This window comes from Phascolarctos cinereus, unplaced genomic scaffold, assembly GCF_003287225.1.
Source record: "Phascolarctos cinereus isolate Bilbo 61053 unplaced genomic scaffold, phaCin_HiC Scaffold_726;HRSCAF=1367, whole genome shotgun sequence".
NCBI classification, from domain to species: domain Eukaryota; kingdom Metazoa; phylum Chordata; class Mammalia; order Diprotodontia; family Phascolarctidae; genus Phascolarctos; species Phascolarctos cinereus.
In genome coordinates this window covers 292,211,085-292,235,864 of record NW_027556098.1, presented here as the reverse complement: position 1 = coordinate 292,235,864, position 24,780 = coordinate 292,211,085, and the positions used below count along the sequence as shown (strand labels likewise).

General features: G+C 37.0%; 1 protein-coding gene and 1 pseudogene across 1 annotated transcript in view; both read left to right on the top strand.

Annotated features, from left to right (window-relative positions):
* TRPC6 (transient receptor potential cation channel subfamily C member 6) overlaps window positions 1-24,780 on the top strand; it is a 169,048-nt gene that overhangs the window by 106,633 nt on the left and 37,635 nt on the right. Inside the window, exons 3-5 of the mRNA XM_020996177.2 lie at window positions 14,525-14,710; window positions 16,284-16,448; window positions 19,171-19,387. Of these exons, the coding sequence (XP_020851836.1) occupies window positions 14,525-14,710; window positions 16,284-16,448; window positions 19,171-19,387 (568 nt within the window). The remainder of the gene's footprint in view (window positions 1-14,524; window positions 14,711-16,283; window positions 16,449-19,170; window positions 19,388-24,780) is intronic.
* Window positions 6,487-8,196, top strand: LOC110214948 (sorting nexin-7-like; annotated as a pseudogene).

Genomic DNA, 24,780 nt, shown 5'->3' with positions numbered 1-24,780 from the left:
CAATGCTATTACTACTACTACTACTACTACTGCTACTACTACTACTACTACTACTACTACTACTACTACTACTACTACTACTGCTACTACTACTACTACTACTTCTTCCTTACTGGGGACAACTAGACCCAGAATAGCAGTTCCCTTATCACTTCCTCCACCATTTGAAGAATGAAATTATCATAAACAAGTCAAGAATTTAGTACCTGTTCTGCCTTTAACAAGGAAAAACACTCAATCATAAATTCAGATGATGAGTCCCTTCATTTTGCCTACCAGCACACACAGACCTCAACCAATTTAAAACAAATAGACACAAACATAGCTCCGCCCTGCCATCCACTCAAGCTGTTTTCTTATATAATTTCTCCTTTTTCTCAGCTAAACTCTTAGCAAAAGCTCTATACTTATTGCCTCATTTTCTTGCCCCCCCAAATTACTTCTTCACCCTTTACAATTCTACCTCTGACCCCCAAATTCAACTAACAAACATTGTTTTCATTGGGATTTTTTGTGATCTCTTAATTTTTGTTGTTGTTGTTGTTGTTTGTCGAGTTGTTTTTCAGTTGTGGTCAACTCCCTGTGACCCTACTTGGGATTTTCTTGGCAAAGATACTAGAGTGCTTTACCATTCCTTCTCTGGCTCATTTTACAGATGAGGAAACTGAACCAAACAGGGTTAAGTGACTTGCACAGGGTAACATAGCTAGTAAGTGTCTGAGGCCAGATCTAAACTCACAAAAATGAGTCCTCCTGACTCCAGGCCCAGAACTCTTATCTACTGCACCACCTAACTGCCCCACTTAACTGTTTAACCTGATTTAAAAAAAAATCAGTCCTTATCTTTCTTGACCTTTCTACTGTGCTTGACAGCATTAGCTACCCTCTTCTAGACAGCCTCTCCCTTCCCTGAATTTTTGGGAAGTCACTCATTATGCATTCTCCTTCTACCTATTTGGCTGCTAAATCACATTTGTAGAACCATTATCTACATATGCATGTACCCTATGGCTTTGTCTTGGGCCTTCTTCTCTCCTCTCTACATGCCCTCTCTTAGTAAGCTCAGTAGATACCTTGATTTCAACTACCATCAGTCTACAGACTGCTCCCGAATCTAAAACTCCAGCTCTCATCCTTTTTTCTGAGCTTTAGTCCCATATCTCCAGCTACCTGCTGGACATCTCCATCTGGATATCTGATAGACATCTCAAATGCAACTTGTCCAAAACAGAACTCATTATCTTCACCATTAACCAAGCCCCTTCCTTCTTTTCATTGTGTTTCAGCTCCCATATCCTTCAGCTGCCAAATCTTATCAATTTTAGCTCTTTATCTCTCACAACTCTTTCCTTCTCTCTGCTCACATAGCTATCAACTCAATTTAAACTCTACATACCATTTCCCCTAAACTGTTGGGGTAACCTCCTAATAGGTCTCCATGTTTCTGTGTCTCCCCAGGCCAATCCATCATCCATCCAAATTGCCAGATTGATATTTTGAAAGTACAGAAATGACCTTGTCACACCCTTGCTTAAGAAACTTTATAGTTTAGGACGATCTGCTGCAACCAAATAGTCTGCTGATAGAGTTTGAGAATTTAAAATCACCTAGATACCTCAATAAGACATCTGAATAGGCTATTAGTGCAGAATTCTATATGTGATTATTCATATATTACTAGTGAATTCTTGTAAATACTTATTCAAACCTATTTAAATTATGTGGTTTATTCAACATCTTGGGCTAAAGACTGTCTTATTTTTATTAATGTTGTGTAAAGAAGTGCTTCTTTTCATTTTCTACTTTAAAACAGCAGAAAAGCCCTTCAGGTTCTTTTGCTTCTCAGATGTGGTTGTTCTTCTGTCTTTTCCTGCTCCACTGTCTTTCTTGAAGTTCAATAACTACCTCCACACATTTTAGTGCATCGACATTTTGGTTCTGTCTAGGGTTAAGTACAGGGTTGGCATATTCTGGGATGCATGTTCAAAAACAACACAATATTGGGGGCAACTAGGTGGCACAGTGAATAGAGCACTGGCCCTGAAGTCAGGAGGACCTGAGTTCAAATCTGGCCTCAGACTAAACACTTGACATTCACTAGCTGTGTGACCCTGGGCAAGTCACTTAACCCCAATTGCCTAAAAAAAAAACCCAATGCAATATTTCAAAAGAGTAGATGCTCCTTAAGGACATCGATGGGTTTTTTTGGCTTTTTTTTTTTTTGGTGAGGCAATCAAGGTTAAGTGACTTGCCCAGGGTCACACAGCTAGTAAATATCATGTGTGAGACTGGATTTGAACTCACATCCTCCTGACTCCCAAGGCCAGAGCTCTATCCATTGGTCACCTAGCTGCCCCAGGACATCTATGTTAAAGTGAAATTTCAGTGAGTAGGAAATCTGTTTAGATCAGCCCTTAGAAGGGACAAAGAAGCAAACAACTCCCAATGAGTGCAAAATAACTTGAACTGCAGGCACACAGTCCAAGAGGGGATTCATATCCACCAAATTGAATGAACACACAACAATAAGAACTGGAGGGACTTTTCAGATGCCTTATTTTTTGGTCATTCAGTCTTCAATTGCCATTATGTAGGTAAGTAGAAAGCTAGCAATGAGAAAATTTCTATCAAAAACAATTTTATCTTCATAGAACTTAAAGAGATTATTCAAGCACAGTAATTTAGCTAATTGAAAGGCTTCAACACTTAAAGCACTTCATTTTGTGGTTCTTTGACTTTTTAAAATTCAGTGCAATTGAGAGAAATGTGGCAAAACTTATGTGAATGGATTCAGAGTAAAGCAAGCAGAACTAGGAAAATCATGTAATTCTGTATTTATGTATGTGTATATGTGTGTGTGTGTGTGTATATGTGTGTGTGTGTATATATATATATATATATATATATATATATATGCACATTATATATGTGTATTTGTTGTTGTTCAATCATTTCAGTTATGTCTGATTGTTTGTGTCCCCATTTGGAGTTTTCTTTGCAAAGATATGGAATGGTTTGCAATTTCCTTCTCCAGTTCATTTTATGGATGAGCAAACTGAGGAAAACAAGGTTGAGTGACTGGCCCAGGGTGACACAGCTAATAAGTGTCTGAGGCCAGATTTGAACTCAAGAAGATGAGGCTTCCTAACTCCAGGCCTGGCACTCTATCCACTGCACCACCTAGTTGCCTGTGTATGTACATATATATAAACACACTTATATGTAAATGCATATATATAGATGTACCACATATCATGTGTATATATGGTATGTAACAAAGATGCACAAATGTATATACACACAATATGATATACACAATACATATGATACATACATAGTATAATGTAGTCTATATCCTATATATATATATTATATATTATATAAAATTTATATATTTGATACTTATATATAAGTTATAGATATGTGATATATGCATATATGTATATATGCACACAAATATACATATACACATATGTGTGTGAGAGTATCTCACAACTGAAAAGAATCCAAACACTACATATCTATAATGACCAATCCCAAACTTTGCTCCTAGAGAAATGATGAGGAAATATACCTTCTTCCTTTTCTTGGAAAGGTGAGAGACTAAGTATAAAGAATGGTTAGTACCCTCTCAGATGTGACTTGTGTCAGTTGCTTTCGTTTAACTGTTTCCCTTTACTACAAGGGGAGCCTCTTTCAGTGACAGTGGGGGAACACATCTGAAAATAACTATCATGCAAAAAAAAAAATCATCACCAGGAGCTTCAGATGGGAAGAGGTGAAGAATATTAGATTAAGGCCAATACCAAAAATGATAAGATGACACAGGAAAAAAAAATTTCAGGACATCGCACAATGTCTTTGTCTTTAATTCTTGCTTTACATTGACAAAACTAATTTCCTTAAATGTTCTTGTAGAATATGTTCAATTCAGCTAATACTTATTAAGTACTTAGTACAGTATGAGAGGCACTGTCCTAGGTGAGAAGGGAGATGCAAAGAGGAAGATAAAGGATTCCCTGTCATCAAGGAGTTTATAGTGTAGCAGAGGGGATAAAAGCATGCAGACAAGTTTATTAATATGCATATAATAATGAAGATTATTTTTCTGGGAAAAGAGTCTGTGACTAAACAGTCCTGTCTGAACTCTGTTTGCCCTCAGTCCACTGGGGTTCAGAGCACCTGTTCTGCACCAAATTCCCAAGTCCCAAGATACACCCAACAGACAGGACCTTGTATTTTGTTTTTCTAATATATTTCCTCATAATACAACCAAAATTCTCCACTTCCTCTCGTCTTTACACATATAGAACCAACCTTAAGCCAAGTGAACCTGAAGTGAGCCTGCCATTGGTAATAAGACTGAGAATCCTGATTAATTAATCATTGAACTTAACTATTTGGACTTGAAAGGAATTAAAATTCCATAAGAACATTGCAGCTCCCTCTATTATATCTCAGTTTTAGGTAGCAAGATTTCTCAGTGGATAGAGTGTTGGAGTTAGAATCAGGAAGACTTGAGTTCAAATTCTTCTTCAGATACTTAGCTATCTGGCCCTTGTCAAGTCATTTAGCTTCTCTCTGACTTAGTTTCTCATCTGTTAAATTGATATAATAATTATACTTCCCTCACAGGGCTGTTGTGAAGATCAGATAAGATACAGTTGCTGTTTCCATTTTAAAGATTCCTGTGTGAATTTCTGAGAGGGGAGATTTAAAGTTTTACATATAGATTTCCTAGGAAGGAAATGTATGTCGATGGCTAAAAAGAAATGCTTTTTGTTGTTATTAGTATGGGTTGCTTCTGGGAGGATGCTGTCACCATTAGTCTGAAATAACTTTGAACACCAAATTATTTAAGTACACAAAAGCAGCCTCTTCACTCGTAAAGACCAGCCAAATTACTGACAGAGGTTTATCCTAGATGTTTTTTAAAAGCCTACTTTGTTTTCATTTTCTTTATCGACTTATTTATTTCTACAGACATTTATTACCTTTCCTTCCCACTGCTCCTGCCCAATCAGATAAGAAAAAAAAAAAAGAAAACAAAAGCCCTCATAACATACATGCATAATACAGCCAAACAAATTACTCCACAGGCCATGTCTAAAAATGTATTTCTCATTCTGTGTTTTAAGTACATTACCTTTCTGAAAGGGAATGGGTGCAATGTTTCATATCCAATCCTCCTGACTTGCTTATCATTGTATCATTCAGAGTTCTAAAGTCTTCCAAAGTTCTTTTGCTCATGATGTTGTTTATGGTGCAAATTGTTCTCCTGGTTCTATTCTCTTCACCAATTCATAAAGGTTTCCCGAACTTCCTCTGAAACAATCCATTTCATCATTTCTTATACCACAGTAATATTTGATTCTATTTACAAATCACAATTTGTTCAGTCATCCTTCAATATGTGGGGACCCCTTAGTTTCTAGTTTTGGGGCTACCACAGAAAGAGCAGCTAAAATGTTCTTATACATACACATCCCTTTTCTTTAATCTCTTTTGGGATTATTCTATACTTGAAGAATAGTGCAAATTTGCACTGTCCTACCTTCCAGGTAGTGAAATTCCAGAGATCAGAGGTCATCTTTATAACTGTATCTTTTTTTTTAGGAATCAGTAGATTTTAGAATTTACATTCTAGAATTTATATTCTCCATCAAGTAATTGGCATTCTCCATGAGATGCCAAATACATTTAGTTCTTTCAGAGTTCCATAGTATTTTATATGCATATCAAGAAACTGCTCATTGGGAATGGGCCTTTCAGCATCTCCTTTTAGGAAACTAGCTTCAGATGGCTCTTGAGGTTGAGACATGCCTGAGGGTTAGCTGACTTTGCTCATCTTGTTAAAAACAGACAGATGGGGTTATGCAGACATGGCTGTTTCTTGGTGGCCCTGTTTACACTTTTGGAGCTGCTGTCTGATTAGCAGCTGTGTAATTGAACTCTATGCAGCAGGATGGGCTACGCTTTGATTTACCAATTTATTTCTGTAGCATTTACTCCAGGGCAAAGTAGCCTTTGGGTCAGTTAACATGTATCAAAAGTCTGCTTTGAGAGAGTAATAAAGGAAATCACTGTAAAATATAAAACACCATTATTTCTGGTATTGTTGACATTATTCTAATATTGCAAATTGTGTCATATGTTGTCACCATTTTTTTGTTATTGTTGTATAGACCTGTGATTTTTGTTGTCATAGGGGCAAGGAAACTTCTTCCACCAATGCAAATATATAATCTGTCTACTAGTGTTAGTTACGAGGGCATGGAGAGATTAAATGATTTAACTAGGCCCCAGCTGTCCTTGATTAAGACTAGTTCTCTGTCAATTATATTTTGCTATTTTGTCATAAATGACAATAAATAGATAAATTTCTTGCTCTTGGGGAATTTCAGGCTCAATGAAGAAGAAAAGACTTATGAAAAAGGTCTATTATTATATCTCATAAAAACAAATGTTATCATACACATGGACAGGATGGATGGTGAGAGCTGGGTAGCACAGCCTTTTTCCCTGGGTCTCCTAGGTAGAGCGGCAGCAGCAATGAGGCAGGCAAGTGGTACCAGGGATAGCCCCATGGAGGCCATGGAGCTGCAGTGCTGCTACAGCTTATGGTGCTGGACCTAGATAGGATGAGGATGACATGGAGGTCTTCAGCAAGGATACCTCCCTGATGGATGTAAGCTCTTGTAGTCCTTTGATGCTCACAAGATAAACCAATACAAGTTTGAAGATGAGTCAGACTCGAAAGACATTTTAATTATAGTTGATGATCCCAAAAGCCACATTAGTACAATTGAAACTTTCATCATCTACAGAGGTACAACCAAGACATCTTGGGATGAATTTGATTCTAGTGAATTTGAAGTTTGAGGATGTTATCAAAATTTATTTTGTTAAAGGGAAAACTTGAAGAAATACATCCCACCCTCATTATTCCTCCTTTATCAGAAAAATTCATAATGAAAGGCATGGTGGAATAGTCTAATGAGAACTTCATTGGGACTCAAAGAAAGGCACTGCATAAATTCTTAAATCAAATTGCTGATCACCCAACTTTAACTTTTTGCCGGGAGCGCCTGCGTCCCCGGCTGTGGTCTGATGCCGGCAGAGTGTGAAGAGAGAAAGAAACACTGGCCAGGTGAGAGCAGTGAAGAACAAACTCTGTTGATTGATCTGAGGGCTCAGGCTTATATAGTACTGGATCAAGCAATAGTAACATTGTTATTCATGAAAAGTACAAATCTAATTAAGTGATTTCCTTACTTCCTGGTACTTTGTCTGTTACATTCTTTCCTGCGTCCTGTCCTGTACCCCATCCATTTCCTACCTTCCTGCATCCGGTTTTCAAGAGACATCCTGAGTTTCACAGCTGTCAGGCTTAGTACAAGCTGTAGGTAAGACCCGGGCCGGCCTAAGCCTTCCAACTCCCCAAAGCCGGCCCTCTACAACTTTTAATGAAGACTTCAAAGTTTTTCTTACTGCACAAGCCTGGGAACTCTCTTCTTACAAGAAACAAGGTCCTGGATTGCTTAGCAGGATGGGGAATACAGTCAGAGCTGTAACATCCTCAGTGAGAGGAGTTAAAAGCCCCCTAGATAAGTTCACTGAAAGGAATAATTATGTGGGAACATTTAGCCAGGAGATAAACTTAACAGACAAATTATCTCAGAGAATTTACAAGGAAGAAAAGGAGTATTTTGAGGAAATGAAGGAATACGGACTTATCTACACCTCTGTCAGAAGAGCATCTGGTTGACTTCCTGAAAGGTGTGGCCAGCTGCATTGATAAGTGTTGTAAGCCCACTGAAAGATGAATATTTGACCTTTCAGAGACACTGACCCCAGGTATACATGAATATGTTCTTTATGGTGAAATATTAAATGGAGTTATGATGAGAAGAGACTAAATTCAAGCAGAACTAGATTGCAGAGTTGAAGCTTTGACCTACAAAAAGGCTGAAAAGTTATTGCTTACAGAAGAGATTGGAAAACTAAAAGATAAGGCGGAATGTGCTATTAATGCGCTGAAAGCTAACTGGGCAGATGGACACAAAACATACAAAATGATATCAAGTTGGCATTTACAGATATGGCTGAAAAAAAACAGTGCCTTGCCATGTAGATGTCCTTCCTTCAACTCAAACCCACCTTCATCTGGAAGAAATATCTGAAGATAAACCTTGAGCATACCTAAGGACTTTTGCCTAGCATTTGGTGTTGTAGCCCCTACCAACCAAAGACCTTCTTTGTGGGGTGGGCTGCATTTAATACTGTCTTGTGTTAGCTGTGTGCTGTGGATAAGTCACCTAAAGCAGCACAGCACAATGGAAATGGTACTGCACTTGAAACTACATATGGGACCTGACTGAATTTCTTCAGCTCTGTTACTTAATGCCTATATACTTTTGATCAAGTCACCTATTTTCCCTGAGCCTTAGTTTCCTCAGCTTCAAAGTGAAGGAGTTGAACCAGAAATCTTCCAAGGTTCCTTCTAGCTATGTGTGTGTGTGTGTGTGTGTGTGTGTATACACACACACACACACATATATACATATACACATACATATACATATATACACATACATATACATATATACATGCATATGTATGTATATATATTACACACACACACACACACACACACACATATATATATCCATAATAAATAGACACTGGTAATTTTACATGCTCTCTATTGAGATAGAACAACAATGAAATAGAAGCACAACATACGTTTCAACCAGTCTCTGGATTCTCCAGATTCCTTCATTTTCAGCTTGAGCTAGGTGGTTGCCGAGGTGCTTCCAACTCAAATTATGTGATAATGTGCTTCTGGTTCTCCATGTCCAGGGAACAGACACAGTGGGTCCAACTGAAAGACAGAAAAGTAAATGGTTTTGCTGTGTGTGTTTGTCTGCCACTGCAGCGTGAGCGATCAGAACTCCTTGGACAGCTTCATGAGATGCCAGGGATCCACAGAACACACATTTAGGAACATTAGGCTATATCACTGCTAGCATCCCTTCCAGCTTTGAAATTCTATGATTCAAAGTGACCTAGTAGTGATAAACAAAATGCTAGCTTTCCCTTAAGAGAAAATAAAATCCCAAATACCATTTTGTGATCTGTAGATATGAGAAGCACACTTTGGGACCAAAAATATTTGCTGTCTGTTCTTCCCTACAGTGTCTATATTGCATGGGGTCAATGACTCTAGTCTAGTGGTTCTGGTGGCTGCTGATGTTGTTAAAACCAGCGTTGAGAGATGGAACAGAAAACTCTTCTAAACCCTATTTAGTCAATCTTTGACTGACATAGTGATACTGGTAGGGAAGAAGAGAAAATTAAATAGAACATGATTGCCACATTTTTTTTTCCTCTGTGTAGTAAGAATTCAAAACACTAGACCCATCATTTAAAATTACCAGTAAGGAAATTTATACATTGAAGGCCACAAACCTCAATTATCCTGTAATTCCTGGAGGTCTTTAAGCAAAGACTATATGTCCATTTGTTGAAGATGTTATGGAAGGAATTCTTCTTCAAGTATGTATTTGACTCAATGGACTTGGAGGTCCCTTCCAACTCTGAAATTTTGTGATTCCATGAAACTGTATGACCTAACCCATCTCTTCTTTGCAGAGACGAGAGAACAGATTTTTAGCACTACATGAAAGTCAGACTTAATAGATATATTAGTTGATTTTGCTGAACTGTTATGTTGTCAGAGATGGCTCTCTGGGAAAGGGGACTGAGAAGGCTATATAGGGAAATGTAGATTATATAAAAACAAAAAAAATTTAATTAAAAAAAAAGAAAACATATCACTTTCCTGATAAACTGTTTGGAAGCTCCTAATGGGCATAGAGTTAGGTCCCCTTTAACTATAAAATGAAAGTTTAGATTAAATGATCTTTAAAATCCATGTCATCCCCAAAGGTCTAAATTAAAACTCTCTCAATTCAACCTTATATATTACTAGTTGCATTCCACTACTCCTTTCACATTGTCCCTTCTTCCTCATTCCCTTGACCTCAATAATACTTTGTCACTTGAGACCAAGTCTCCTAGGATAAAGTTCAATGAGTGACAAGAAGGCAAAAAGAATGCAGAGAAGGAATGATAGAGGAGGAAATGAAGAGAGGAAGGAGGTAATGATCAGAAGGTAGATGCTACATGGTCTAGGAGATCAAAAAGGTTCTCCAGATCTCAGCCAACTAGGAAACATTTTGGAGGTGGACTCACAGAGTGAAAGGGATTTGTGGTATATGTATATGACTCATAATGATCAGCATTGTTAAATTAAATTAGGCAGTTAGATTTCCAACACAACAACAACAAAAACCATTTATGGAGCATTTTAAGGTTTGTAAAGGGCTATGGTGTTATTTCACTTGTCCTCAAAACTTAAAACATCCCATTCCAGTTTTACACCATAAAATACTAACCAAGTTCAGAACCTAAGGTTCCTTTTGGCTCTAGAGCTGTGATCATAATATCCTACATATAAAGTACTTTGCAAACCTTCAAGTAACGTATAAGTCTTGCCTATTATTATCATTTTATGTTCAAAAGTAGTCACCCTCATAAAGATGGCATTTTAATTCATAACAGTGGAAGCAGAGGTGGGTCTCATGTTCAGGCAGACATTTATATGTGTGTTTGTACCACTGCATGCAGTCTGTCATAACTTGGCCTCTGTCTATCATGGGAACACGTAGCCATTTCAGTTGTGATTTATTTTAGAAGCAATACTCTTAGGAATAACAAATTGGCCTTTCACCCACTCAAGCATTATTTTCTTGACATGTTCTGTAACTATGAGAGGAAGGTCCTGGCAGTGACACTGCAGAATTGAATAAGGTCAGATCCTAGAAAATGAATCAGAAAAAAAAAAAATCTATTCCCAGGAATAATGCTGTTTTGTTTCAGTCAGGATTCATGAAGTGGGGAATGCTTTTCCTTTCAGGTTTTTCACTTTTGTTAAAGTTATTTTGATCAAATTAAAAGAGCTCCCCGCCCCCCAACATAGATTAACATCTTAATACTCTTAAAGAGTTGTCTGGGGCACTGTTAGAGGCAGGGCTTGAGTCTAGGTCTTTCTTACTCTTTGGTTGGCCCTCTATTGACCACTGCTTGCTGCCTCTTAGACTCAATTTGACTGGACAGAGAGAGTGGTTGTGTGATTTCATTTATAGATAGGACTCCCAGATTAGGAAAGTTCCTCTGCCAAAACTCCCTTTACCATCTATAGAATGTGGAAATGTAGCTTAATAGGGCCAGAACATAACAAAAGAGGATCTTTCCCATGCTGCCCTTCTCAAGAAAAGCTCATGCTCCAAAGTCTTAGAAAAATGATTAAAAAAAAAAGAAAAAGAAAAAGAAAAGAAAAATGATCAAAGGCAACTATACTATTCCTAAAAGTCCTTAGGGAAGGTAAAAGTAATATTGAATTGGATGGGATGGGAGGAGTTGGGGAAAATCCCTATCACAAATCTTTCCTCCTAGTTACTCTGAAAGTTCAAACTCTCTTCCGCTATTCTTTGTTGTTGTTTTGTCAATTAATTGTGTCCAAATCTTCTGTGACCTGATTTGGGGGTGTTCTTGGTAAAGATACTGGAGTGGTTTGCCATTTTATTCTCCAGATCATTTTGTGGGTGAGGAAACTGAGTCAAACAATGTTAAGTGACTTGCCCAAGGTCACCCATCAAGTAAGTGGCTAAGGCTAGATTTGAACTCGAGTCTTCCTGAATCCAGGGCTAGCATTCTATCTACCACACCACCTAGCTGCCCCTTATTCCTTACTATTTCATTATTATTGTGTAAAACCCATGGAAGAGTTGATGACATTGTAATTCCCATGGGCTTCTCTACTCTTAGGAGGAAAATTGTAATCAATAGTGGCTGTATTTTGGTTTATACTATAATCCAAAGTGAGGTGTAGCTTTCAAGAATGAGGAAATAATAATTTCATGGGAATGTGGAGATAGTGGTGCTAGAGGGGTAAAGTTCTAATACTGTATTATATCACAAACACCTACCAGTATGCTCTCCTCCCCCATTAATTATCAGGTCATAGGATCATAGATTTATCATATTTGGTAGCAGTTAGGCTGTCTGACTTAATTAGCTTTTAGAAACCAGCATTTACTAAAGGGGCACGAGAGGTAGAGTACATCTCTCTCTCCTCTCCCCCTAAGCGTGGGACATACTCTCCCACAAATACACATACATTCCTGAGGGAAAGTGACTCAAGTGCTTTTAAAATATTATCTCATTTTATCCTCAGAACAACCCTGGAAGGCAGGTGTGATTATCATTCCCATTTACAGATGAGAAAACTGAGGCAGTCAGAGATTAAGTGACTTACCCAGGGTCACACACCCAGTAATTGCTTGAAGCAGAATTTGAACTTGTCTTCCTGAATCTATGACCAGCACTCTATCCACTGCACCAGCAATCTGTCTCTGAGCATGTAGAAAAAGGGTAACTCATCCCTCTTGGTTGTCAGAAGTTTTTTTTTTTTTCTCCCTTTCTTGGGCTCTTCATGAAGTTCCCTTTCAGTATGGTGTGGTATTCTGCTGAGCTCCTGGTTGAGTCCTTAATATGTCCTTCTTCAGAGTTTCTAGTTTGTATTCAACACCTGATGCAGACACTGGTGCTCAAAGACACTTATCAGAAGTTCAAAATCATTCAACCTCTTGAAGTTCATAAGGTCAACTTTGGGTCAAAGGGATGTGAAGGAGAGAGAGGCTTTCTCCTCCTGCAATCCCACTGCAACCCCTACCCCAAATCCTCTCCGACTAGAAATGTCTCCACCACTAAACCTGACCAGCTCTTTATCTTATACAAGACCCACAGGTTTTGGGAGTTGACTGGGTCTCTTCAGCCAATCCCAATACACTTTTTATATAGGGTCATTCCATTTCCTCCAATGATTTGCACTGATGCTCAATTAATTAAGGACTTTTCCTGGTTTAATGCCTGATCAAGGTATTTGTTACAGATGTTCTCATCTGATTAAGGTAGTTATTTTAAGTGAGTTGGAGTAATTGATTGATTGATTCATTCAACCTACCCCCACTCTTTCAACTATGAAAACCTGTGATTTTATGAATCTCTGATAATAAGATAGTTCCAGATCTTACATATCTCATAGTGTCAGTGGAAAAAAAGCATTGAATTTGAGATCAGAAGACTGATTTGAGTCCTTATTCTGCCATTTACTATCCATGTGGTTTTAAGTCACTTAACCTTTTTGTGCCTTAGCCCCCTCACCTGTAAAATGGGAGTAATAATTAAAATACTTGTTTATCTCTCAGTTTTGTTGTGAGGACTGAATGAGATCATTTGTATAGGGTACTTTGTAATCAGAATGAACTAAAAATAATGTGAGTTGATATTGGCAGTGATAGTAATAATAATAGCAGCAAATTGGAAATGTTATTTCAAGAATATGTCAAATGTGTACAACAGTCTGTTGGACAAGTAAACACATCGACTACACCACTTCTTAGTAAAGAGACACAAGAGGGTTTCCAGCACCTCCCTCACTAGCAGGTTCACTTTTGATCCGGTCAGACAGTAAGACAGGAATGGAGTCATATTAAGGGGTTAAATAAGCTTACTTCATTCTGGTCTAGTCTTCTCAAAGGGAGTTTGCTGATAATGGGAGCACCAACTCCTACAGCATTCCCTAACAGCCCTTATTACAGGGGCCAGCATGATGGGGTCAATGGAGACCAGCACAACTTGTACACTCTCCTAAATCCCCTCAAGCCTCAGTGGGGGCCGATTTGAGGCAAACACACAGATTCCCCCCTCCCAAGCCAATCAAGGCATGCACAGCATTCAGCCTGCACATCCACCCCTAAGCGGGTCCCCAGTCACTGACCAGTGCCCACTTGCTTTATAGGGCAATAGACAAAGAAGGCATATTGCCAGCAATAGCCTCACAATTTTACATCACTTCACCCCTAAATTTACCATGACTGCACAATAGGAACTGTTTTGAATGTGATCATGGGAACTCATAAACAACACCTGGGAAATAGAGATTGTTATGGCTATGGATCTTGGGAAGAAAACTCTAAGAAAGAATAAATACTAAAATTCACCTTACTTACATAGTCCTTTCTAACAGAGATGTGAAAAAAATTAGATAATTCATGTAAAAGTACTTTCAGAATGCTGGAAAAAGAATTTGAATACAAATTATTATTTTTTCCTGCTATTGACTCATTATGTGATTTTGATAAAGTTTACTTTTGCTAGTCTAGAATACATACAAATTCCATACAGATGCTAGCAAAATTTCCTTTTTTATTAAGGTATAATAGTAAAATTTTTTGCTTTGCCATTATAATTCAGCAGAACAGTAAGAAATATTAAGGAATGTTGAAACAATAATTTTTTTCTCTGAAGTTTTTGATAAACTTTCTGGTCCGAGAAAATTTTCTCCTTGAGTCTAAAGTTGTAAAATCAGCTCTGTTATTATGTCTCCTTCTCCTAGAATGACTACAAAAGATTGTCAATGCAGTGCAAAGATTTTGTTGTCGGACTTCTTGATCTTTGCAGAAACACAGAAGAAGTGGAGGCCATTCTGAATGGGGATGTTGAAGTGAGCCCTAATAATGGAGACCATGGGCGTCCAAGCCTCAGTCGTTTAAAACTTGCTATTAAATATGAAGTCAAAAAAGTAAGCTCAGGCATTTAGCCCCGTTTGTTTGTTTGTTTTTTTTTGCTTGTACTTTTATTGATGCTAAATAGAGATGATACACGGATAGCTTAAAGATTATCCCACCAAAAAACAAAAACAAATCCCACAATTCCATGCAACTGTCTAACATGTATAACCTCAATTATTTAAATGGACAGCATTTAACCAACAGAGAAAGCCAGTGAGAGACAGAGTATTGGTTAAAATGCTGGACCTGGAGTCAGGAGAGAGCTGAGTTGAAATCCCATTTCTGACACTAACTAGCTTTGAGACCATAGACAAGTCATTTAAACTCTTGGAGCATTAGTTTCTTTGCCTGAAAACAAGGATGTTGATACCAGCACCTATCACACAGGACTGGTGTGAGGGTCAAATGAACTAAGGTTGTAAAGTCTACCGCAAACCTTAAAATTTACAAATGTCCTTAAACCCACTCTTACCCTTCCCATTGCATAAAATACCATTGAAAAAACCCTGGGCCTTTCTATCTGCAGTGCAGCTGAACTCTCATAGATATGTTATTTCTCTTAATTATAGTGTGAGCTCCTAGATTTGAATCCCCAGCATTTAGGTGTTCTCATCTGATTAAGGTAGTTATTTTAAGTGAGTTGGAGTGATTGATTCGTTCATTCATTCAACTTACTCCAACCCTTTCAACTATGAAAATCTGTGATTTTATGAATCTCTATAATATGATAGTTTTCCTTTGGTTGCTTTCCAAATTTTACATATCTGATAAATGGGAAAAAACCCCCACTGAATTTGGAATCAGAAGAATGAGATTTACCATCCATGTAATCTCAAGTCATTTAGCTTTTCTGTACCTTAGCCCCCTCAACTATATAATGGGAGTATTAATTAAACTACTTGCATATAGTAAGAACTTAATAATACTTCATTCATTTAACATTCAAAGTGCTTTATAGATAGGTGGCCTCAATTCAAAGGGAAGGCATGGAGTGAAGCAGGAAAGAGATGGCCCCAGCCAATTATTCTTGTTTAAGTAGATAATAAACACTATTGTTTTTATGCTGCTGGAAGATTTCAGGTTCTTTCAGTATCTTCTAAGTTTAGCTCCCTAAGTCAAATTTCTGATCACCCTGTTCTGGCTATGTTTCTAATGACTTGAATTGGGATTAAAGATAAATGAAAATAAACATTTCGCCTTATTTCTGGTCTAGTCTAATTAGGGATCCCAATTTGGGATAAGTATATCTTTGAATCCTGTCTTGCAATTCCTTCTTAGTGAGTCACTCCTCTTTCTTCCTTTACCTCCTTCTCCCTCTCTCCCCTTCCTGCTTTGGGAGAGTCTTAGCCAACACTACGTAGGGCACATAGTCTCTCTTTACATTGGTCTACTGTAGTAGATAAAACACATGCTGGAAACACCTGCTAGCTGGTTTTATGTGCATTAGCTGAATGTTTTGCATCCTACATTTGTACTCTGATAAAATGCTCCACCTAGAGGGCTCAAAATGGTATATTTAAATAAAAAAAGTAGGATATGTTAATTTTCCTTTAATTGTTTCCTTTCATTTGATCTCTGTTCCAGTTTGTAGCCCATCCAAACTGCCAGCAACAGCTTCTCTCCATCTGGTATGAGAATCTCTCAGGTTTAAGGCAGCAGACAATTGCTGTCAAGTTTCTAGTGGTCCTTGCTGTGGCAGCTGGCTTGCCCTTCCTAGCTCTGATTTACTGGTTTGCTCCATGCAGCAAGGTGAGTCTGTAAAACTTAAGCATCTCAGTTTGGATAAAAGCCTATCCAGTTGGACTGGACAAAATCAGTTGAAAAGTAGGAATTATAATCAAACATTAGAATGAAGTGAGAGGCTATTACAGATACCTGATAGGACGTTGTTAAGGTCACTCACTTTTAAAATCTACCTTACTTATTGTTGTTGACCCTTTGGGAACTTAGGGATAGAATCTGTCTCTTTAACAAAGCTGTTTTGCCCCAGTAATGCAAAAAAAATTCATATTTATATTGCAAAATGGATTTTGAAGTTGTTCAAACTGGTTATTATTTTTTGGGGAGAATAGAAATATTATGTTATTGAAATAAATCGCAAAATTAACCAGATTTACCAGTAACTATGAAAATAATGTCAGGTCAACTATAACCCTCTTCACCTTGTCAATGTCCCTTTCCTCATTTGGAATAATTTTCTTCCAAAATGTTACCTCTAACTTTTAAAAAACAATCTTGTCTCTTTGTTATTCTCTTTTTCTCCCTGAATACTTAATAAAAACAATCTGTCACCCTCCTAACAAAATCTATTGCCCTGTGCTCTCTAATTATTTTAGAAAAGGTATTCTTCCCATTCCATCCATATGGCAGTGTTTGGTAATAAGAATATAATGAGTATCAATAAATCCTGATTGACCTGTGAACAAGCATATAATATTAACAATCTTATTATATAATGCACATACATTATATACTTGAACACATTAATGACCTTTGATTGCATTGATGTGGGAACTCCTTGAATTGACACATCACAATTATTGTGTGCTTTAGTATTAGGTTGTAGAGAGTTGCAGTGTCTAAAAATATTCACCACCTTATACCCAACCTGCCGTTAAAGCCTTTCTGGACTTAGGAGGTTGTTGGACCATAGATATTCAGTCCATTGCCCTTACCTGAAGTTTTTCCAGCTTGCATAGTTTTCCTTGATCTTGCCTGATAGTGGCAGAGTCTTCATTTGAGTAAGACTTCTGTGTGTGTGTGTGTGTGTGTGTGTGTGTGTGTGTGTGTGTGTATTTGGGGAGTGGAAGATAGACTTGTGTTTTCAGTGATGTTAGAAATTCCCAGTGAGGAATTTCCTCCACCAGTGTAGATCAGCCTTCCCCGCAGCTTGTATGTATATTTGTGATTATACCTAGTGGTATCAAACTCAAATAGAAACAGGGCCACTAAACCATAATAGAGAACTCTACAGGCTGCATGTTGACTTAGAAAACCACATATTAATATTATCTATGTTCTATCATGTTTTTATTTGTGTTATTAAGAATTTCCCAATTACAATTTAATCTGGCTCAGGCAGCACTCAAAGAGTGTGGTAGGTCATATATTGGCTTTAGGCCATGTTTGAGGTTTTATTTTTATATGGGCTATTTGTGTCATATATGTTCCATGTATGTGCATGTTATATACATGTGTGTAGATATGAGTAATATTTAAAAAGAAATATGCCCTCTCTGATCTTCCCTAGTTTATTAGATACACTATCCATATTAGCTTCACTTGATCAGTTCCCTTCCTTTCTCTATAGCAAAGGGTCATGATGTTTATATTCTATAATATACAAAAGCATGTGGCCAAAGACACCCAAATGAGGACCTAGAATTTAGAACCTAGATTTAAGTTATCTAAGACCACTGAGAGAAAGTCAGAAAAGCAAGAACATCTTTTTAAAGATATGGTTCTCAATTATTTGTAATAAAGAATAAATGATATATGGATAAATAACATTTGTAGATATTTCAAAAACTTCATTCCAGCTAGTCTCTTCTCCCATTGTACCTTTTACCTGAACTACTAACAGACAGCAAAACTGCCCATGCCATTGGTCTTAAGTGGAATAGAAAAACAGTATAATAATAATTTTCAATCGAGTGTTTTATAACATACAGATAAGCCTGGGCATCTGTATCTGCCTCATTTATCAAAAAAGGAGGTTGGACTGAGTGGCCTCTTCCAGCTCTAACTTACTATGACATCTGCAGTTCTACTGACAAATGAAATGGAAGAGGACAAATGACCATGCCTGCCATCAAAGCATTTAGCTGCATGTCAACTTTCTGAGGAATAAAAGATTGCCAATATGATTGGATGTTAAGGTCTTGCCACAAATGAGAATATTTTGCTTTTATACTTTTTGGTTCTCTGTAAAGCTGATAGAAATTCTCATTTTGGTACCAACCATGATTATTTTGGGGGAAATTGATTATAATCTCAACAAAATATCTTCATCATATGGGGCCTGAATTTTATATGTGAAAATGAAATAAAGGAATTTATCAACATAAATCAAATAATGATCAATCGGTATTGCATTTTGCTATAGCATAGGGCAATAACTGTGTGTTTATTTTCGTGTCTACTTCCTGAAGTCTTAAACATGCCCAATTATATAATGTGTTCCTTTTTTTTAATAAAGCTCCTATTAATGAATTTATTTTGAAATCAATAGTAATAGTAACAAGGTTTGCCTTAAAAGAAAAAAAATTCTCAAAGTATTAAACACAGAAAATCATATATAGGTAAGGAAAGAATTTACAGAAAAATAATCTTTTATGTTTGTTTAATTTAATCACTATATACTGAATTTTGGAAACACCATTGTATATAGATGTAACATCTTCACTTTGTTTCCTGAATACATAAAATTTAGTTGACTCTGTCTTGGTGTGTATTCTGTGATATGCTACAGATGGGAAGGATAATGCGTGGACCATTCATGAAGTTTGTAGCACATGCTGCCTCTTTCACCATTTTCCTGGGACTCCTAGTTATGAATGCAGCTGATAGATTCGAAGGCCCCAAACTCCGCCCTAATGAAACTAACATGGAAAATGGAAAACAGCTGTTCAGGATGAAAACATCCTGCTTCTCATGGATGGAGATGCTCATTATATCCTGGGTAATAGGTAAAGTGTAATTTTCCATTATAATTTAGTTTTGCAACCCTAGCAGTTGGACTGAATGACACTGATTCCTTCAGACTAAACTCATACAAATGTATGCCACATGAAGGGAAAAATGCACCAAATGCTATGATTTCTTTTGTGTCTTTAAGGCTCTGTTGTTTTGTGTTCATTACTGACTTCATATTCTCCTCACGTGGGTTATGTTTTTCATATATCTAGAGAATGTACAAAAAAGGGAATTCAATGGGAAATTATGAGCCAAATCCTGCTGATCATAATTGCACAAAGCTGCCATTCACATTCAGAAGAGTCATGACTTCAGTCCCAGAGCAACATGAAATCTCCTATAGGCTCATTAACATGTGCTAGGAGTGATTACTCAACAAGATAATGAAATAAAAGTATTTTGGGTCCATGGGGATTTAGAAATGCATCTTTGAGCTCACATAGGAGTTTTACATTTTAAATCCTAGGTGGCACAGTGGATAGAGAATTAGGCCTAAAGTTTAGAAGACCTGAGTTCAGATATGGCCTCCAACACTTACTAGTTGTGTGACCCTGAGCAAGTCACTAAACCTCTATTTGCCTCAGTTTCCTCAGCTGTAAAATGGATATAATAATAGGAACTACTTTCCAGGGTTGTTGAGAGGATCAAATGAGATAATATTATACTTCAAGGATGCTTGTATAGCTAATATAGGCATCAGAAACTTCAGCTTCCTTGGCCACATTACCCATGTGTGATCTCATATAGGACAGCAATGAAGAATACCAAATGGCTTTAAACAGGAAATCTCTTCTGTAGTTCAGGGGACAATCTAGATGACTTCATAAAGTTGTCATGATTTTGCACAAATCTTTTATTGATTTGATACATATTCTTCTTACCTTGTAGGTATATGTATTACAACATAATGTCTTATAATCTTTATGCTTTTACCAACTCACATTATTTTTATTGTGTACATGTACGAGCCTGTCAACCACAGTTGTTCTTTCCGTAGAGATGATCTAATTCCTGTAGTCTGCTATCACAGAGCTAGAAGGTATCCTAGTGATCATGTGGCCCAACCCCTTTATTTTATAGCTAAGGAAACAGAAAGTAAATCTTTTTTGAAGTCAACATTAGGATTATCTATATAAACATTTATATATAGGAAAGAAGAAATTAGTCAAAACATGCCCATTTTGGTATTTCTCTTAAGTAATGTTTTCAGTGTTTTACGGATATGTTATTTTATGTGAGGGAATATTTTGCTCACCAGTACAGCTCACAACCTTGCCATTGTCTTCAGAGTGATCCGCCTCCATTTATTTTTAAAAATAAATGTTGAATTCCTGCTCAACCCTCCCCCCCAAAAAAAACCACATTCCTTACAATAAAATATGAAGAAGGAAAAAAAGTTACACAAAAGTAAATTTTATGTCAAAATGCCTGATATTATATGCAATATCTCACATCCATTATACCCTACTTCTTCAGTATAGCAAGGGGTGATTTTCTTTTCTTTTGAGGCCAAGCTTAGTCACTCTAATTTTGTGAGATTCAGTTTCAATTGTTTTGTTTTTGTTATTTCCGTTTACATCATTGTCATCCTTCCATACATTATCATCCTGGTTCTGTTTATTTTACTTTGTATCAGTTCATATGTGAACTAATGCTTCTCTGTATTCATCATGTTCTTTCTTACAGCACAGAAATAGTCCATTACACTCATGTACCTACATTTTAAAAATAAAATTTTGTAAATATAAAATAAAATATATTTTGTAAGTCTTTTTCTTAAATATAAATCTTCCATCCAAGTCATATTCATCAGGCAGATGGCCTTACCCTGGTTCTTTAATATTTCATAGAGTTACTTCATAAAAAAATTCAAATAAAGTTTATAGGTTTATCTTTTTCACCCTTACAGAGCTATCCCATTATAAATAATACCTTATCCTTAAATTAGATATGATAATGGAATTTGAACTGCACAGCAGTTTGCTACACTGGGTGTTTCTGGTCGATGAATATTTATTTAGTCTTTCTATTTGTGAAGGAATAAAAAGATTTTGCTAGGAAAATATCAGTTCACTGACCTTTGTATTTGATTTCAGAGAAAGTTTCCTTAAATCATTTTAGAAAGTGGCATATAGGAAGTACTGTTAACTAAGTATTTACTACTAATATTTTTCTACCATAAGTCAGTAAGCCTCTAGGATCAATTGCTGAAACCAGTATTTCTTTTACTCATTAATGTTCATACTTGCAAAAATACTGTTATTTCTCCCTGTAGGAATAGTGAAAGGTTGTTTATCTAGGTTCCATTTCAATAAAGGTCAGTAGGTAATAGGCTGATATAAACCTACAAACATTTCCACTAAAAAAAAGCACTTATTTTCTCACATTTCTCATTTACCTTCCTGCTGCTGATCTGATGGAGTTGCCCCTTTATTGGCACCAATGGCAGTCTCTCTGCCTTTCATTCTGATTCTACCCCCTCCCATTTTCTTCTATAGGTTGTCCTAATTGTAAGGGTGAGGTCAAAATCACCTAATCCCGCCTAGCCCTGATGTATTTGTCATGTAAGAACATATCTTTGTGTTGTTCACTAAGTCTCTTGCCCTTTCCCTAAGTGTAAACAATCCTTGACACCTCCATAGATATGAGGAGAAGTCTATTCAAATTGGTGGAGGGCCTTGGTTATACCCTTTGGGGACTGTATAAAACCATCAAGTGAGTTTGAATAAAGGACTTGAGAGGCAAGAATAGACTTTTGAATAGCTATTGGGAGGCCTCAGAGCAGAAGATACATAGGGGAAGTCAGCCTGAACATAACTCTTATTTCTAGTGCTTTTTAAAAGAAAATAGAGGGGCAGCCAGGTGGCACAGTGGATAGAGGGCCGGCCCTGATGTCAGGAGGACCTGAGTTCAAATCTGGCCTCAGACCAAACACTTGACACTTACTAGCTGTGTGACCCTGGGCAAGTCACTTAACCCTAATTGCCTAAAAAAAAAGACTCTATACTTCTAAGTTAAAATTAAAATAAATTAAATAAATAAAAGAAAATAGAAAAATAAAAGAAAATTTCTTGCAAGGGAAATAGCCAAGAGTATTTAGTGCAAACATATTCCTGGAGATAAGCCCTGAAATGTAAGATATACATGAATAACATCTGTGCAGTATGCATGGCTTAAGTTGCATGGATACATACCGATGGATAGATATCTAGTAGTGTAGATAGATATCTAATCAAGGATTTGACCTTCCATTCTTCAAAGGACACTGTGGATTTCTACTGTTTGTGGGGAACAAAGGAAAACTTCCTTTCCCTACCACCAAGAGGCAGGTGGAGGGGTTACCTAAGTTAGGGGAGGTTACTTAACTTAACCTTTAAGTTAAGGTAGTACTGACCTTGCCATGTCTAATTTAGCTCCTCACCAAAAGACAATCAAAAATAGATAATACATCTCTTTATCAAAGTTAATAGAAATCAAGGAAGTTCTACAGAATAGAACAGACCAGAGAACACATGAAAGTAAAGGAGCTTTTTGGCTTGAGAATAAGATAAAAACCACCTAAGCTCAAGCAAAGAGAATGATAACAATATCACTGGTGGATTAGGGTTGAAAGGAGTATCCACTCTTCGAAATCTCTAAGGTTGCAAGCACTGGAGATCAAGGGACATCTTGGGAGTAGCCTATATGTCTACAGCTCTGAGGGCTCACAGTAGTCATTCAGGAGTCCACAAAGAACTTTGCAATCTCTCTACAATCTCCAAGTTTTATATAGTCTCTAGGGGGTGTGACCGAGTATCTCAGTCAATCTAAATGTACTTCTTGTTGTACCTAGGCAGGTATTCTCCCCTTGTTTACAATTAGTGCACAAGAGAATTAACTGTAGAGGTGTGTTTTCACCTGACAAGTATATCAGTGCCAAGTAGGGTGGGGTTATTTCAATCCTAACCTTACACAACTTCATTTTTTTTTCTCTCTTCAGTAACTACCTCTACTGATTTCCTTTTCTGCTACAACACCCTCACTAGAACCCATCATTCCTGCTAGCTTCTATCCTGTAGCTCTCTTCTCTTTTTCAGTCAAATTACCTGGAAAAAAAAGGCTATCTAAACGTTCCGTCAAAACACCTAAACCCTCTGCAATCTGGCTTCTAACAATATCACTTAACAGCAAGTTATCGGTGATTCTCGAGTACCAAATCCAGTGACTTCTTAATACTCATCCTTTTTGACCTCTATGCAGCTAATTTTTCCCTATTTATCACCCTCTCCTCTTTGTTACTACATTCTTTCTGGCTTTTTATGACATTGATCTCATCCTTCTTCTCCTTCTCTATGTCTTAACAACTCTTCAATCTCTTTTGCTAAATCATCATCCATGACATGCTGTGGGTGTGCTTCAAGGCTCTCTGTCCTGGGCACTGCTCTAAACACTTTTTTCTCTGTGCTCTCTCTTTGGAGATTTCATTAGTTGTCATGGGTTCAATTGTCATCTGTTTGCAGATGATTGCCAGATCTATAACCCAATTTTTGCCCACAGTGTGTGCAATGGCACATTATGAATATCAGGGACTAAATTAATTTTTGTTGATTTGAAATGAACATTTGGATATAGAAGGTATACACATCAAATCTGTGGACAGAATAATGTTAAAAATGAAAGAAATCATTTATGGGCTGTATAGAAGAATTCAAATGAAAAATGAATTAAATAAATTGAAATAGCCAAACCTATGAAGACAAACTTTAACAAGGATAAATGTGAAGATCCACCAATGCTATACAATCAATGTTACAAATATCGAATAGAAGGATATTTATTGTTTTTCAAAATATGAATCATCCTCCATATTAGCCAACCCCATGATGTAGGTTTTAATAACATGAATTCATTCCTAGGCTGCATTAGAAAGCATAGTGTCCGAACAAGAGAGTTAATAATGCTTCTGAACTTGGCAAAGGCCAAAACATATTTAAAATGCTGTGTTCAGTTATAGGGAACTATACTTTAAGAAGGACATTGATTAACTAAAGAACGTACAATAGAGAACATTAGACTGAAGAGACACTTAGAGGAGGTCTCTGTCTTCAAATAAATCAAAGGTCTGTCATGTGGAGGAGTAAATTTTTTTTTTCTAAAGCAATTAGAATTACAAAGTTCTACCAGTAGAAGAGATTGTCTTGTGACATAGTGATCTTCCCACCCCTAGAAGACTCCAAGCTGAGGCAAGATGAACACATGCTCAGAGAATTGTCTGTATCATTCCTTAATTTAATGGGAGATTGGACTAGATGATGTGTAGAGTTCCTTATAACTAAGATTCTCTCTCTTTGGAAACAGACATATACTCTAGCTCATCTTTGAGGGTAACTCTCAAAATCCAGATAAG